We start from the raw sequence: 17,446 nt of genomic DNA on the forward strand, positions 1-17,446 counted from the left end.
GTAATGAGGCTACCAAATTAAGACGCAAATCAATCAAGTCCTTCTGGCAAAAGGTATGCAATAATCTGAACTATAACCCTCAGAAATTCTACAATACCTTTAATCCCTTCTTGAACCATAAAAAGGATGCGTGTGCTGGAAACAACAACACTCTTAATATAAATGGTAAACTAGAAACAAATCAGGAAACTGTTGTGGAACACTTTGTTGACTATTTTTCTACAATGGCAAACAACATTGGCGGGACAGACATCCTAAACTTAAAGGAAGACAATTTTAGCGCATATATTAGTATACAAATCATAAAGGAAACGTTGAGTGGGTCTGACAGACCACCTTTCACTTTCTCCAACGTACAGCAAGCAGAGTTACTAAACGAAATATAAAGTCTGAATGCCAGTAAGGCTTCGGGTCATGATGGCTTGCCTCTCAGGCTCTTAAGAATGATCTCAAAGGAAATTGCCCCATCATTATGTACGATTTTCAACATTTCCATAGAGACGGCAGCGTGGCCGGAAACTTGGAAAAGGGATATTTAAAAAAAGATGATAGACGTGACACAAGCAATTATAGACCAATCACTGTTTTATCTGTTGTGGGTAAAATTTATGAAAAGTTATTGAGCAAACAAATTACAAATTTCATGGACCCCATCCTCACTGATAACGTAACAGCCTGAGCATACAGGAAATCACACAGCTGCGAGACAACCCTAGTCCGACTTGTAAAAGAATGGAAAATGGAGCTAGATTGTGGAAAATGGTTGGCATGCTGTCTACTGATATGAGTAAGGCATTTGATTCACTTTACTCTTCTCTTCTTATAAAAAAGAATTGGAATGATATCGCTTCTCGGACAAAGCCCTAGACCTACAGTAGTTCGCTCCTACTTTCATAATAGGCAAAATAGAGCCAAACTCGCATCAATGCTAAGTCAATGGAGAGTTCTGAAAAGAGGATGCCCACAAGGATCTTGTTTTGGCCCTTTGTTATGGAATATCTACCAAAATGACTTGAATTACTACTTTACAGACAGGAGTATCTTAATGTATGCTGATGACCACCACGCAGGTATTTGTATCGGGCATTACACTTCAAAACGTGCAAAACCAACTTCAAGGAAGTAGGGGACGAGATCACTGTATGGTACGATCAAAACTTACTGCAAGGCAATTTTAACAAGTATCAAATCATCGGTTTGGATCAGACAAAAAGTACCCTGACAAAGATATGAATATAAAGATTGGACTTGAGGACATTCAGCAAAAGGATGAAATGAAATTACTTGGAGTTTCGATAGATAGTGATTTAAATTTTAGTGAACATGTCGCCCAACTATGTAGGAAGGCTAGTCAACAAATAGGTATAATATCCCATCTGAAAAATTTAGTACCTGTTCCAGCTAAACTTATACTATTCAAATCGGGTATTCTCCCACACCTCAGGTATTGTCAAAACGTATGGCACTTTGCCAGGGCTTTGGATAAGCGTAATCTACCTGGACAAGGCCTCATCTTATGAAGACCTTTTAAAAAGGGCTAATCTAGATACAGTGTACGTTAAATGAAAGAAGGTTGAAGGACATATTATTTCTGATGTTCAAGATTAAGCATGAAATGGTGCCAGGTTACTTTGAAAACATTTTCAAAAGAAATGGTTTAAAGCCATATAGCCTCCAAAACTCAGACTTTATCCTTCCAAGATAACAATACTGTAAAGTATGGAAGGCACTCCATCAGATACTCGGGCCCAATTTTATGGTCCAAGTTGTCCAACTCTGAGAGAAGTGCACCAACTCTGAAAGACTCAGTTCAAACGAATGATAAACTGTAGAGATATCTTTGCATTGAACAAAAGTAGCTGTGCCTCTTGCCATGTTATATGATTAAATTGATATAAATTGTACATATTAATTTTTTACGAATTTTAGGAATTTTAGATTCTTTAAGTCTTAATTAGGATAATTTTACTTTATTTTAACTAGCTTTATTTTGGTGTCCCCAATTAGTACTGTAATGTATTAGAATCCTTTTCTGACACAGCTGGTTTCCATATGATCGCAGACGATCGCAGATCGCAAAGAGCTGTTTCCGTATAATCGCAGAGCCGACTGTAGCCATACATTTTGGTCACCGGAAATGTCAATTGTACACGCGCGTTGTGCTCGCGGGAAAATCCCAGCAAATAACATGGCAGACATGGAGGAGGACATTTGGTGAAAGTAAATTAATTTCTTCCTTTAGTCCTGAAGCGACGACATCGTCAGCTTCAAAACCGACGGAAACATCGGTTTTGGATTCGAAAAATATCCATGAAGAGACAAGAACTTGGGGCTTTCCACACACTGGTGACAGAACTTCGTGTTTCTGACAGAGAGTAACGAACATAAACGAACATTCGGGCTTTGTTGCTAAGAAGTGTTGAATCATGGGTTTTAATTAAAAATATTATGGGATACGTTTCGATCACAGATCGCAGAACTTTGGTTTCCATAGGATCGCAGGATCGCAAACGATAGTCTGCAATCACTCTAGCTACTCGAATTCGTTTAAGCCTGCTCGTTGAAATTTGTATATTTTTCTCTTCTTGCTCGTTGGCTCATCCTCTTTAGCTTTAACATGTACTGATATAGTGACGCAGTATCATTTCAGGCAGATTTACTCCTTTTGTAGAATGTGAAGGCTGGCTTTTTATACGAAATTATTGAATACAAGACAATACAAGTGCGATGACTTAATTGGAGAATAATTCACTTTTTTAACAATTTTCTTACCTTGAAGAAAAACCTTTCACTATCACAAACCTTTAACATGCGCAATAAGCATGTGCTTTATTCGTAGTCTTCATTTGCATGTGTCAGCGGAGTTTTAACAAACAGAAGAATATGGGATGGAATGAAACATCAACAGGAAAAATGGACCTTCAACGGCGTTGGGGGAATTTGTTGAGAAAACTGACGGCAAATAAACACACACCGTTGAAAGGGAAATAATGTAACTTTATTGTTTAGGGCCAGATTTTGTTATGTATATCTTTATATCTGTTGATTGATGTTTCTGTTTCGTGACGTACCACTCGGAGTACGCAAGTGTGGTCAGGTGAGAAAGAAAAGCAATTCAGTTGCACTGTACTTGAGCTTTTAAGGCGCGAGTGCGATTACACATGATCTTTTAGGCCCAAAACCAAAAATTTAGTCGCATGTGCGACCATTTGGTAGTTAACTTTGAGCCCTGCACTGAGTGAATATTGGCTACAGGCGAAGATGATAACCTCTCCCACGTAAGTTATTTATGCAAAGCAATAACGAGGTAAATTGTAGTCAAGTCAACTTGCAGCGGGCAAACTCACCCAAGGTTTGAATCCATCTCGTCTTCTCTTGCATCGCCTGTTATCCTATCAAACAACAATAACACAAGATAGTTATCATTGTTAGTATTTATGCCCAGACTTTATACTTATTTTGACACCCCAACCAAGAATTTTAGAACTGGAAGGGTCCCACTGCAACTTACAGCACTTTTTTTTTTTCACTTCAATTACTCAATTTTAATTTAATCAAGCGGGAAACTCCATAATCAAGTCAAGAAGGCCATACCATAAAATGCGGTTCAATAATTTGGTTTGGCTCATACTGGACAGAGGACTTTTCATCATCAAACAGTGGTCACGTGGAGTAACTTTCAGCCAAAATGCGAAATTCCTAGAGTCTGTGTACACTTTTAAATTTCGTCTAGCACAAAATTAACTGAAGACGTTTTAAACAGTAAGTGATTAGTTGTCATTAATTTTGTTGAAGAGAAATATCCACTGGTACTTTTTTTTTACACTATCAGTCCTACTATTTTCAGCATTTACCAATGAAACTATACGAGGTGATTTCTTTCAACTGATGGTTTGCATCTGACATTACGGTGGCCATGTTTGTGTACAGAACAATGCAGTAAAATGTCTTTTGGGAATTTGACTCTATTTTTATGCAAAACCTGTGGGGCCATTTTCTATTGTTTTGTGCATCAACATGGCCGTCTCATCACATGAATGCAAACCAAAAATATAATGCTTTGATAACAAGTGCTAACATCAACCAAGATTGTCCCAAGACCTGACAGAACCCAGCTTACTTCAAACTACTTAGGTAGAGTAACTAACAATACTTTCTCCTTTCCGATGATAATACAGTATTTTATTTACTTTTGTATGTAGCCTGTTTTTGGCATCTCTCCACTATTTCCCTCAGACTGATATCTCGCTCCTGGAAAAACAATGGTATGAATCTGGATCAATAACTCAGAAATTTATCATTGCAAGGACTTGAAAACAAACCCTTCAAATTCACTGTCTTTTAACACTGTTAATCCCACCCAGTGCTCGACTTTAACTTTTTAAATCGCTTGTCCTGGAACTAGTTTAACTGAAAATTTACTAGTCCTGAGTAAATCTGTGGTAGTCCTTCCTGATTGCAGCATGGTAATATTATTTGCAATATCTTTTTACAATTAAATTTCATTGATGTCATCATGAAACTTCATAATACCACTGGCAGAGAGTCAAAGAAGAGTGACAGACACTGACCAGGCTAACCCACAATTTAATAAATTAAACAAGAGTCAGCCATTAATGTACAGTGACAATAAACTTGAAAAAAATGTGTTGCATTTTTTGTGTAGACTCTTTCTGGTCAAGTCTTCCACGGATATTGCCATATATGAAATACATGTAGGTCACTAAAGTAAAGAGTCTGATGCCCATGATCCAATAAAGAGATGTTACCCACTCATAAAAACACAACTTCCAAGTGTCCATTATTTCTGGCCTCCTTAGCCTTTGCCCTGAATCAAGCCATCTTACAACAGCTGTAGTTGCATTCTACTCAGCATGCTCAGGCCCATTCAGCAATATGAACATCCATCATCACATCCACAGTGAAAACATCAAGGGATGATCTAAAGTCTGTCATAATCCTGTTTAGACAAGAGTTACCCCTTTCCCAGCATGCTGTTTGAATTCGCATTACAAGGCACAACTCAATGAGAACCAGAAGATTGGAAAATCTTGCTGAATAATGAGGGTTTGTAAATAGTTCCCGCCAGAACTCCTTAGCAGAAAGTCTTACCCTATCTTGGTGGTAATGATGCCTAAGCTCCAACCACTCATCTTTGCAAGAGAGCTCATTAAAAGCAATGGTAGGCCCAGTTATCAGATGGTCAAACTGATTGATCGAAGAATCTAAGTGATCTACCCATACACAAGTAAGGCTGCTCTATCATTGGGCCAAAGTAACGGTTCTGTTGTGGAAGCTGCCGCCTTCAGAACAGAATCATCATTGAAGTTACTAAATCTGCTGCTGATGTACTGCTTTGCAAGATCAATTAGTGTACAATGTATCTCTTCTAGTTAGGAAAGAGGCTTTGACAAAACTGTGTCATTGAATCAGTTATCAGCACCAACTGATACTTCAAATGATCTCACGTGTTCTCCTGGCCATGTCTTTAGGGCTTCCAGTCCAGCATTGAGTGTATTTATCTTATCTTGAACTAATGCATTGGTACCCTCTTCTCTTTGAAACACAAGAGAGACCTTTGCTAACTTGCTGCACAATGTTGAATTAGTGTACAATGTATCTCTTCTAGTTAGGAAAGAGGCTTTGACAAAACTGTGTCATTGAATCGGTTATCAGCACCAACTGATACTTCAAATGATCTCACGTGTTCTCCTGGCCATGTCTTTAGGGCTTCCAGTCCAGCATTGAGTGTATTTATCTTATCTTGAACTAATGCATTGGTACCCTCTTCTCTTTGAAACACAAGAGAGACCTTTGCTAACTTGCTGCACAATGTCGAGAAGGTGAAGGAATTTCACAAACAGGTATCTTGTTAACTGCTTTCCGCAATTTGTAGCTGTACCCTGCATCTTACCGTAGCACTGCTGTCCTTTGCATGACTGGCATGCTGAAAGTGAGTAACCACTAACTTATAGTTGTTAGTCACGAATACTTTAAGGGCTCTCTCTAAATGAGGAATCCACCTGGAAACATCAGCTATCAGAGCTTTGTACGCCCTTTCACCCATCATTTCTGCCAGCTCTTTGATTTCACATACAGCATTGCAGGAATACTTATTATAGTATTTCCAAGTACCCTGCAACATCTCCTTTGCATCTTGGAGAAGTTTTACATCTTTGATCGTGTCTTGAAATCCTAATTCCAGCTTCTGTGCAATAGAGTGAATACTTATTAGACTGGGAACATCTGTCTTCAGATGAACATAGACACTGTTATCCTTTCCAATCATGACACTTACCCCATCACATCCCAGACAAACAAGCTTTTGCTTCCAGTTGTCATCTATTTCATTCAAGACTTCTCTAATAGCTTTTGTAATACCAGTTGCCTTAGCATTGTGACATTCCTTAAGTGCTGCAAATCTACTCACAGGCACTGCATTCTCCAAAAATCTCCCATGCACATCTTCTACCTCTCTTTTCCCCACATCTCTCACACCATCTGCCATGACTCCAATAAAACATGCTGACTTAACTGTTTCAGAAATATTGCATTTTAGCTCATCAGTAATAGCAACTATGAAGTTTTTGCAGGCTTTGTCGGTTTGGTATGTGTTTCCTAAACAAACTCCATGTTTTTTTTTTCTAGGGCACACAGACTTGGGAAAGTAGTAAAAGGAAGTTCAAGTTTAGCGATCATATAGGCAACGTCAAATAGTTTTTCATTTTTTAGTCTCAATTCTTCTGAAACAAGAAGAAGAGCTCTTGGTAGGGGTACATTTCTAGGGTTTGCTTTGACACAAATAGCCTCTTCTGCCCGAATGTGTCCTGTTGACTTCGCATGACCTCTCAAAGATTCCACTCTGAAATTACTGCAGCCACTTACAAAACTGGATGCATCGCTTGATTTCTCTGGAAAATCAAGGCAGGTTGAACAAAACATTTTGTCATCTTTGTAAATAACCCAAGGAAAAGTGTTTTTCCATTCAGGGTGGAAATGCTTGACTTTAATGGTTCGATCCTCTTGATCAAATGAAGATTTCTTGGTCGCTTCATTGCTCTTGTTCTCTTTTCTCTCTAATGTCTTTTCTGCGTCTCCACTACCTTCTTTATGGCATTTGTTTGGATAATCGCTGCTGTAAGAACTAAAAAAATAGGCCTCTAATCTCTTCATGATGATAACATGGGAAGTCAAGACAAAGATGGTGGGTTGGGAGTTCCTTAGTGCCCAGTCCCAACCTCAGCCTTGTATAGTCTTCTCACCTCAGTCCTCCCATTGGACTATCTTTTTACAAGAAGTGTATTTGTTTTTATCTAATGTATTTTTTTAACATAATTGCAAAACCTAATTACAAAGTAGTTACTGGTCCTGTGACTAGTGGTTCTAAGTTTCTACTAGTCCAGAAGCATTTTGCACTAGTCCAGGACTAGTGGACTTAACCGCTAAGCTCGAGCACTGACACCTCCCTGGTTTGAAGGAAAAATTTTTGAAAATTCTTCCACATGAGGGATTTGAAATATTTTTAAAAAATTGATTTTTGCACAGTCAAGGAACCCACACTTAATGAGAACCCTGTGCATCACTGATTACTAACCAGGCTGGTTTGAAACAACCCCATCATCACTGCTTTTAAATGCTTTCTTATACTCCTCTGTCTTCTCAAACTTCTTTCGCCTACAAAACACATTGGATTATTGACAAAAACTTTTTTTTCCTTTGTTCACTTATGACAAACCGGTATCTTTCATCAAGACTAATTGAGTATTCTTGTTTGTACTATCATTAATATGCTATTGTTTTAATAATTTTGCACACAAAAAACTACATTCAACCACTTCTTTTATTTTGACACTCTTCCTTGTAAGAGTAGTTGTAATGGTAACTTAAATTGTACTGCTATCATCCAATCAGAATGGAGTAATTTTGTTGAGTGCCTCTAATTTTAAAATTTCAAAACAGTATTTAAATGCCATTTGATTTAAGTGAGAAGTGAGGAATAACAATTATTATTTAAATTGAAATGTACATACCTTCCCCATGAACATACACACAGGCCACAGCACTTTTCAAGACCTGTTAGGTTTCTTTCTGCTTCCCTCATGTCAACATTGATCTGATCTAAGTTTTCCTCAACTCTGTCAAGTTGTTCTCCTTGTTCATCCAGAGCCATCAGAGTTTTCATTCCCACTTCTTGGGTCTGAAATTTAGCACACAATTCATTTCAGCCAAGCACAATCAAAAATTATCATCAATATAAAATTATGTATCAGAATCAAATGCCCTTGTAAAAACTTCCACAAAGTGGATCAAATGACTGATAGTTTACAGGCTACAGATGTATTTGCTGTCCTGCTTTTGATTGGTTGGGATGTCAATAACTGCTGTCAACCAATCAGATCTTATGGATAACATTTCAGAGCCTCCCAAGAGTGATACTTAAAGATTTTATTCCGTCTAAACCCAGATGATTTTACTCGTCAATGAGGAAACTTCAAGGGTTAACAGGATTAGCAACATCTAGACTACAGTGTAGGTCTACTCAAGAACTGTTCCCCCTTATTAGTACTCATTCCCTCATCCTCCTTCATCCTCCCTCATCAGTCGGGGCCCATTCAGGGGTGAAGTAGCCTCAATAAAATTACTAGCTGCTGTTTTGGGAAATAAGCCAGCGCTGACTCCCAAAACCATGGCTGGATGCATTCAAATTGTGGCTGCGAAGGTATTCTTTGACCCAGCCTGTGCTCAAGGTTTCACCTTAAAAGGTGCTCTCAAGGTGGGTAACAACTACATGCAAGATTTTCACAACGGAAAGTGTTTGAGGATCTGGAGAACGTTATTGTGTCCTTTTTTTACTGCCTGAGTTCAGAAACAGTTATTTTACTTCCAGTTGGCACCAAGGGCAAAATAAAATTTTTTGTACGCTGATGCATCCAGCCATCTCTTCTCGGGAACAATACACAAACTCAAGTGAGCAGCAGAAATCGAGCTGAGAGGTGAAGGGGTTAAACACAAAGGTCTAAAATATATATTTTTTTAAAACAAAATACTACACATTTTATACCGGAGTATGTGTTAATGTAATTAAAATTTTTCCTTGGTTAAAAACTTTTCAAACTATGTGTGGTTTGTTTTTTATCTTCCTTTGTTTCTAATTATGATAACGTCTAGAAGACAAAGGAAAGTGAAAAAACAAACTGGTCTGAAAAATTTTAACTACAACATATCCTGTACAAAGCCACTGAGGGTTTATGTCATCATCATCATTACAGCCCACCATCAACATGCTTTGTAGATTGCTTACTGTAACTTTTGTTGTTTACTTAGCAAGTCATGTTATAGGGAATATTTTTTGACAGTTGTTTATTGGCTGCATAGTAGATACATTGTAAACTAAACATCCTGAAATAACCAGCAGCAGTTGATGTGGTTAATTGGCCACCGTAAAGAAATCAAAAGCTGACATTTCCAGGGCTGACGCACAAATTCGAAAGATTATTTGAATCTCTTTAAGGTGGCTTACTTACGAAATCAACTCAGTTGATAAACACATTTCTGTGCACACACCTGTACATGTACATGTGACTTGACTCCTGGGAATAAGATTTAACATAATTTACTCTGCCTAACACCAGACGACTTTACTCATCAACTTGGGGCATTCTAGGGTGCCTCAGGGGTCAATGGGTTAACCACTGAGTCAAAAACTGTGTCCCTTTCATTAACCCATTGACTCCTGGGAATGAAACTTGACAGAATTTACTCTGTCCAACGCCAGACGATTTTACTTGTCAACTGGGGGTGTCCTGGAGTGCCTGAAGGAGTCAATGGGTTAACCCTTTGACCCCCAAGCCAGCCTAAACCAGCCACATTTAGCATTTTACTCTGTCTAATGCCAGACGATTTTACTCATCAATGGCGAACCCCTGGGAGTCAATGGGTTAATGCAGTATGTAAAAAAAAGAACACATTTCATTGATAAACATACTGTATCCAAGACAGACAAAATCTTAGGATGAACAAGCTTAAAAGCCTTTATAGGAAACTTTGATGTAGTCTTTTTTTTTGGTAGACAGCGCTAACAATGGTTGTAATAATTAAGGCTTCTCACCTCTTCAGTCATCTGCAACATGCGTCTTGTGCTTTCTAGGGACTACAGAAAGAGATGTACTTTAAAAGGGTACTGTTTAAAGAGTATGAAGACTAACCAATCCCAGTCATTTTAACACACCCAATAATATACGTGAAAAAAATACTCCATTCTGATTGGCTAATAGAAGTAGTTTTACAGTTTTCAGGTTACAAAGGGCAGAAAAGAGGTAATTCAGTGCAAAAAGAAGTAAGAAATTAAGTGTTTTGATTGGTCAATGTAGGGCAAAAAACGTTTTTTTATTCCACTCTTGTGATTGAACAAGTAATGTTCAAATAGTTAAATTCACTCGTCCAAAAAATTATTAACATGAATAACAAAATATCATTAAAAAACATAGAAATTATATAATCTGTTTTACACCAAGTGTTTATTTTAACCATTATTTCAATTTCTGTTGTTTCTTTGCACTTTTTAATACAACACCATTTCATACACATTAACATTGGGGATCACTCACATTCTTTATGTACAATACACGAGAAAATGCAGCACATCTATGAGGCATTAAAATTGCAAACTAAGATGAAACATACAAGTCCCGGCAATATTCTGAGGCTGTTTTCATGGAAATAACCTCAATTTCTACTGGCATACGTTTTGAAACAATGAGACAATAAAAAAAATTACATGTAAAGTTTTGCAAAATAAATTAACAAAGGTCACTTCAAGCCTCATCCAGAGTAGGATTTAGAAGGCAAAAAGAGGTGGACGTTGCTCCAGTTCACCATGTTCTGCTGTAGCATCTGGTTGACGGGAATTATGCTGGACAGCAGAGGAGACAAAGTGCTTCTTGTTCTTGCCACTGTTGACCCCTGGTGCCTATGGCCTCTTATGGAGAGAACTCCTTTACAATGGGACTGGCAGTTGACACAACAATCAACTCTTGCCATGGCTTCTGATAGGATGCGGAAAAAAATTAAAGATTACGCGGAAATTTTTGGCCATATTATGCGGAAACTGCGTTGATTATGCGGAAATTACACCGGATTATGCGAAAATTTAAACAAGTTATAAAACTAATAATTAGGCCCGTCCAATATATTTACATGCTTACGGTAAATCCATAATCGAAATTGCAACCAATACAATCGCATTTGTGACTGAATTTTTGCCCTTTGTGATTAAAATACACGGAGGAGTCACCAATTTGCGACCAGCTTTCACCGTTGAAATAAAAGGGTTAGCAGTTGGGATTTCGCCGCAACTTTTGGTAAAATAAATAAAGCGATAAAAAAATTATTTTGTTCCTTGTCATGAATTTTGTTTCAATTTGGAGATAATGGAGCAAAATTGTAATACCTTTGGAGCGTGATCCATTCCCTCGATCATTGATTTAGGGTGCGTTCGACTGCATTGACCCTATTCCGGAATAAGAATACGTGGAGTGATGATTTAAAACGGTATGTCTGGCGCTTTTGAAGCAACGAGGATAATAAAGATATGTTTAAAATAGCATTTTAGAAGGTGTTTGATAATTTTAATGTGAATCTCCGTAAAAACGAAGGATTTCTAACTTCTATTCCATGTATTCTTATTCTCGAATACGGTCAATCGAACGCGCCCTTAGTTTCTTATCAGTCACGTCATTTGCTGAAGTGTAACTGTTTCTCGTCCAATGGGAAGCATTGTAGGAACAAAAACTAGTGTCCAAGCTCATTGGCGAAAAAATGCACGGAAACTGCTTACAATCTTTCTTACAGCTGTACGAACTTTCATCTTGCGAACGAAATGGTGCGTTTTCTTCAATGTTCAGGAAAATAAGCGTTTCAAAACAGTCAATTTCTTTGGCTTTTATGTTTTTGAGGATGTTAAGGAGCTGCTTTATCACTAATATCAGGTGTTTCTTCTGTTTTTTGCAGAAAATATCGGAATTATGCTGAAGATGCGGATTTCAGTGAATTATGCGGATCTGCATCGCCGCATCCTGTCAGATGCCATGTCTTGCAGTTACGATGGTCCTCTTGGCTGGAGTCAGGTTTTCGTTTACTACCAATTTTCCCCAGGTCAAGCTGATTCGCCGACATCTTGTACACTGACAGTGAAAATGTACCATGTGATCTGCTTTTATTTTGCACGTTCTTTGGATGGTTCATGTGACAGTGAAGTTTCAAAGCATCTTCCTTCAGTGCCTTTTATATACATGTAGCAGAATGGCTTGGAGTGTTTCGATCATTTAAATCTAACTGTTAGACTGACAGCAAAGACATTAAAACTTTTTATTACTTCTTTAATGATCACAACACTACCCCTAACCCTACACTTATCTTGCCACAACGATAATCACCTCGTTCTTGAAAGTGATAATGAAGCCTTGTCTCAAACGAGGTCATCATTTCTATATAGGGGATGTGGATCCCAGTCTTTACCGAAACAACAGATCCAGATATTCTCAGAAAACAGAGGAGAAAAAGGGGAAAGCTGCCATGAAAAAAAAAAATTTGAAAAACTCAGGCTAGTTTAAAAAGTGCAGAGATGCTTGGGAAATCAGACCTCAGTAGAAAATAACTTTTTTTTTTGGCAAACTCTACTTGTCCTGTAGGACAAGTGCTTTTGGAAATCCACTTGCCCAAGATACAAGAGTATTCGTCTGGGATGGGTAGACAAGTGGAAATTCGTTGCCCTGGTCAATGAGCACACAAAGTCAGAGATACCCAATCAAATACGAGCCCAAATGCGTGATTGCGTGATACGTGCGTGTTGCTTTTGCTTAACCATCTCGCACTTTTTTATGTATATTATTCACATATTTTTTAATGTATATTATGAATAAGTTATCACATGATTTTTCTTGTGCAATTTGGAATAAATAAGCACTTCTAAATTTTTTTCAAAGACTACAAATTGCACTCACCATTCACCTTTGAAAAAAATTACTCGACGGGCTTATTTATTCCAAATTGCACTCAAAATCATGTAATTACCTATACAAGCAAAAAGAAAGGGCTAAAAGTTTAAGCAAAGTCTAAATGTTGGCTCAGAGGTTATTTAGGTCCCATCACAGCAATACTCTCAGAAACTGGGTCATTTAAAATAACTTTCACCTATTCTCAAAATTACAACAGGTAATTAGTCAGATCCATTAAATTGTGATTCCTGACCTTGATTCATCTGTTGGTTTTTGTATTTAAAAGTCTGTCAACTGTTACCGCATTCAGGATTATGAGTACTAGTGTAATCACCTGGTCAGTCAGCTCATCTCCTCTCATCTGCATTCTTGCAATCTCTGATCTCATGCGATCTTCGTCCGACATATTAAAGTGCCCTAAATTAAGAACAAAGCAGTTACACAATGTATCTGTGACGTATCTTCTAGAGCTGTCACCACTGAAAACAACACATACTGTTTAATCTTGTTTTGATGATGGGATGGCATGTGCTGTAAAAAGGACATTCACCTTTTATTTTTTGATGTTTCTGTTTTGTTTCTGTTGGTGTTAGTTTGATTGATTGGCACATGTAATTTCTGTTTCTGCTGAACTGTTTTTAGGTTTCTTGTGACGTTGCCTTTTTGGAACACAATTTAGTGGATTCAAAGTTAGAGTTATGCGTCCAAGTAGGAGTTTTACTTGATTTAATTTCTGGGAGTTTCTAAATACTCGGAGTCAACATCAGATGCAAGTTTTCTTGTTTTTTTCTGCTTATCATTTCCTTTCATTCTTTCCAGCTCCAAACTTGACTTATTCTTGATATTTCATGCTCCATTGTCAGTGTTTGACATTTACCTTCTTACTAATTTGCCCTTTGGGCTACCAGTTTTGTTTTTTTGGTTACCTGTGGCTTTTTTTCGGTTGCCCACCAATGTTGCGCAAAATGGGTTTGACAGACAAATGAGACTCCTGCTGTGTGTCCATGGTGTTTTAGTAGCTTTTACCGTTTTGCTTTGACAAGCATATCTTTAAGCAATTTTCATTTTCTATAAGAGGTCAAGAGAGATTCCTTATTTCTTAAATATCTCTCTGAGATTAGGCTGGTTTTGGTTGAAATTGCGTGACAAAAGGTAGAATTTTCTTGAGTGCTTGTTCAAAATCACAGTATCGAAGCGTATTTGGCCGTGTGAAAACTGGGTTCGATTCTGAAAAACACTCTTTTCTTGCTGAGAAAGATGGCGGCTACGAACATGTTCCTCCTAATAATCTGTTTTGATATTTGTACAAGCCTGTCATGTGTCAGGCTAGGGACAAGGTTTGACCTGATATGCAGCCACCCTGGTCAAACAAAAAAAACATTTCCACATTTGTTAAGTGGGACACCTGTGGCAGACCCCTCTATACTCTCATTCGTCTCGTTTTTTCTTGTTTTCAAATGGTTCCAATCTTTTGCATTGTATGTAGCCAAAACATGGTAGCCTGCTATTTGATTGACATGGAAATCCTTGCGTTTCATGATTTAATGTCAGATCTGAAAGTATTTCTGCTCTAGCATGATCAGAATCATGTGCAAGGTCCTATGCAATAAGTCACTTAATGTCAAGTCAAGATTCATGTGGGAAGACACAGTCGCTTTTGGGGGAATTTTAATAAAATCTTTCAAGATTCCATTCAAATGTCTGAAGTTCCACAGGGAAATAACTGCTCTTCTCCACAAGTCGAAGTACTAATAAAAAACCGAAATAGCCGCAGGTGATGGTCTTGCTTGACACAGTTTGGGCAAATGGGTACACTTTCAAAAACACAAAATTCCTTAGAACATTCACCAGATTTACATACGATATGCTGCTCATTGAACCCAACTGGTGTAATAGTACTCTGATATTTCTTGGTGACCAATCGAAGCTGATACAAGCTACGAGTTTTTAGAAGTTTCTTCACACCAATGTATTAAAACAGTATTTTAAATTTTATGTTTGAAATATTCACATGCAAATGAATTTTCAGTGAATGACAGATAGAAAATCACTGGAGCATCGAAATAATGCGACATATTTTACAAGGCACAGTGTTTATTTTAAGCAAATTGGAACAAAAACTTTGTTAAAGATGGGCTGAAAATTTTCGCACTTTCATAAAGCACTTTTCTACCACGATGATTATACGTTGACTTTGTCTACTAAATTCAGTTCACTTATGAAATTTTCTTCTTTTACGTTAATTAAACAGTGTTTAAAATCTTAAGAGATGCTGTTGTTGCTGTTTTTCATCGTAGCGATCTTGACTTGACTGGGGAAGGATACACTTAATATTAGTCTAACAAAAATTCTGATTGCCTGATCGGGCAAGCCTTACAGTTGTTTTACTTGCCCACGGGTACAAGACCACATGTCCGCTACATCAGGAACAATGTGGCAAAGAACAGGCCATGAATTGTGCAACCTTATTTGCAACCAACCAGAGGTCATCATACTTAATGACAGGTACAACCAATCACACTCAATGGGATTGAGATTAAAATTTACTACCCTAGCAATGGAATAAGAATCTTTCTTTCATTCCCAAGTTTTGATTTGCTGTGGCAAGAATAGAATAGTCTCCAATGACTGGATAGTTACGTAATCTCACAGCCTTATTTAAGATTTAAAATTTTTAAAGTCCTTTTTCTTGTCAAGAAATCTCTGCACAGGTCTTCAAAAAATAAGCTATGTTTACACGGGTCTGGACAAATAATTATTTTGGCACGGACGAATTTTGTACCTGGACCGCCTGTTTACATGGAACCATGCAAATTCTGTTACAGATCACAATGGTGTTTACATGGGTCCGTGCAAATTTTGAGACCAGTCACGAATGGCTTTTTAAAAATCTCTGCTGTGTTTTGGTTAAGCTTATGCTTTTAGCCAATCATGTTGTAGAGGGGTGTAGTACGCAGCAAGTCAAACATAGCTTGCTGGTCTGAGACTTTTTCCACGACCGGTTGTTTTGTGAGCTTTACATGCTTACCAAGAAATTCAGTCAAATGTTTACGTTACCTCGATCGATGAAAATTGGAGACAATGGCCATTTGTAGCAACGTGTAATGCATTAGCCCAGCTAATCCGGCTAAAAAAGCCAATGCATGCAACTGCCGCTCGTCTCCTCATATCTGTAACGTGCTTTTGTTAATTTGTTTTGTGTCAAATTTGATTTTAAACAGAGCGAAATGTAACTTTACATAAGTAACAAATTGGGACCTTGCAACATTTTTGCTTATCAAGAAAAAAACATACGTAGATTCCATGCCTTAACCCCAAAAAACCTTGCACGGTTCGGGTGTTTTCACGAGTCCATACGCATATTGGAACCGTGCCGGTCAAAAAGTTGACCTGCATTTTTCAGGTCCTAAACTTTCACACTTATCCGTTAAAATTTGTCCGGTTCCACCGGTCCCGTGTGAACGCAAGGTGGGACCGTGCCAGTTTTTGTCCGTGCAAAAATTTGTCCCCACCCGTGTAAACGGGGTCTTAATACACTTGGATAATTACGTTTAATTCATGCAAAGAGTAAATGTACACAATGTATACAAATTTACATAGTTACTCTTATATTAAAGCTTAATTATATATTGTGGATTACTCTTTAATCGCTTTTTTTTTTTTTACTTACTAATTTTAATCTTAGAAGTTGAGATTTGCACATTTGATACTGTATAAATCAGTTGTATAAACGTTTACAGACAGCGCACTAAAATTAAACTAACTTTCGTGATCACTTAGGAGTTTTGAATCTTAACAAGAACTGTCTAAACTAATAATAGAAATTACTTGTGAACTCGTAGGCTTCCATTAGGCCAAACAAAGTTCAGGTTTGAACAGGAACATAAACTTTGCCTTTACAGTACACAAGCAGGAACATCCACCTCACTCAAAACTGCCCAGTCTACGGGAATAACGAAGCAATCCTTACCTCTGAAAACACGAGATCAAAATGCTGGCAGTACAAACGAAGTCTTTCACACACCAAATCGTAATCCTTCCGTTGCAAAACTGAAATTTACGGTCAAACTTATGCGAAGTTCCGCAAATTCCCGCAAATTCGCTATATGGAGAGATCACCGCAATATCTGCTCTTTGAGCCCGCAATCCATGACGTGTTCCTTACTTCTTACGTCATTGTAATAAATCCCGAACGTTCCCGACTTCATCGTCTTGTCATTTTTCCTCATCGACGTAACGCAATGGGAAGCTCTAATAGAGAACCGGAAGTGAGACGTTTTTCCCTTTTATCTTGTCTTCATTCAACTACATTAAAATTGCGAAGTATCTTTTCTCCATTAGAGATGATTAGTATAAAATCTGGGAGACACCATTGAATTTGTCCTGGCACTTGAAATGTTCTCTTCCGGTTGACGTCCGCGCCTTAAAAACGCGCGTGTTCAAGCTCCCTA

General features: G+C 37.8%; 1 protein-coding gene across 1 annotated transcript in view; it reads right to left on the minus strand.

The window, feature by feature from the left end:
• The window catches only part of LOC137984664 (synaptosomal-associated protein 25-like), a 20,632-nt gene extending 3,492 nt beyond the window's left edge, over positions 1–17,140 (minus strand). The window contains exons 1-7 of the mRNA XM_068831895.1: positions 16,966–17,140; positions 13,330–13,412; positions 10,109–10,150; positions 8,031–8,197; positions 7,595–7,674; positions 4,191–4,251; positions 3,348–3,392 (exon numbers count right to left, since the gene is read on the minus strand). Of these exons, the coding sequence (XP_068687996.1) occupies positions 3,348–3,392; positions 4,191–4,251; positions 7,595–7,674; positions 8,031–8,197; positions 10,109–10,150; positions 13,330–13,401 (467 nt within the window). The 5' untranslated portion in view covers positions 13,402–13,412; positions 16,966–17,140. The remainder of the gene's footprint in view (positions 1–3,347; positions 3,393–4,190; positions 4,252–7,594; positions 7,675–8,030; positions 8,198–10,108; positions 10,151–13,329; positions 13,413–16,965) is intronic.
• Positions 17,141–17,446: the final 306 nt, after the last annotated feature.

This window comes from Montipora foliosa, chromosome 14, assembly GCF_036669935.1.
Source record: "Montipora foliosa isolate CH-2021 chromosome 14, ASM3666993v2, whole genome shotgun sequence".
NCBI lineage: Eukaryota > Metazoa > Cnidaria > Anthozoa > Scleractinia > Acroporidae > Montipora > Montipora foliosa.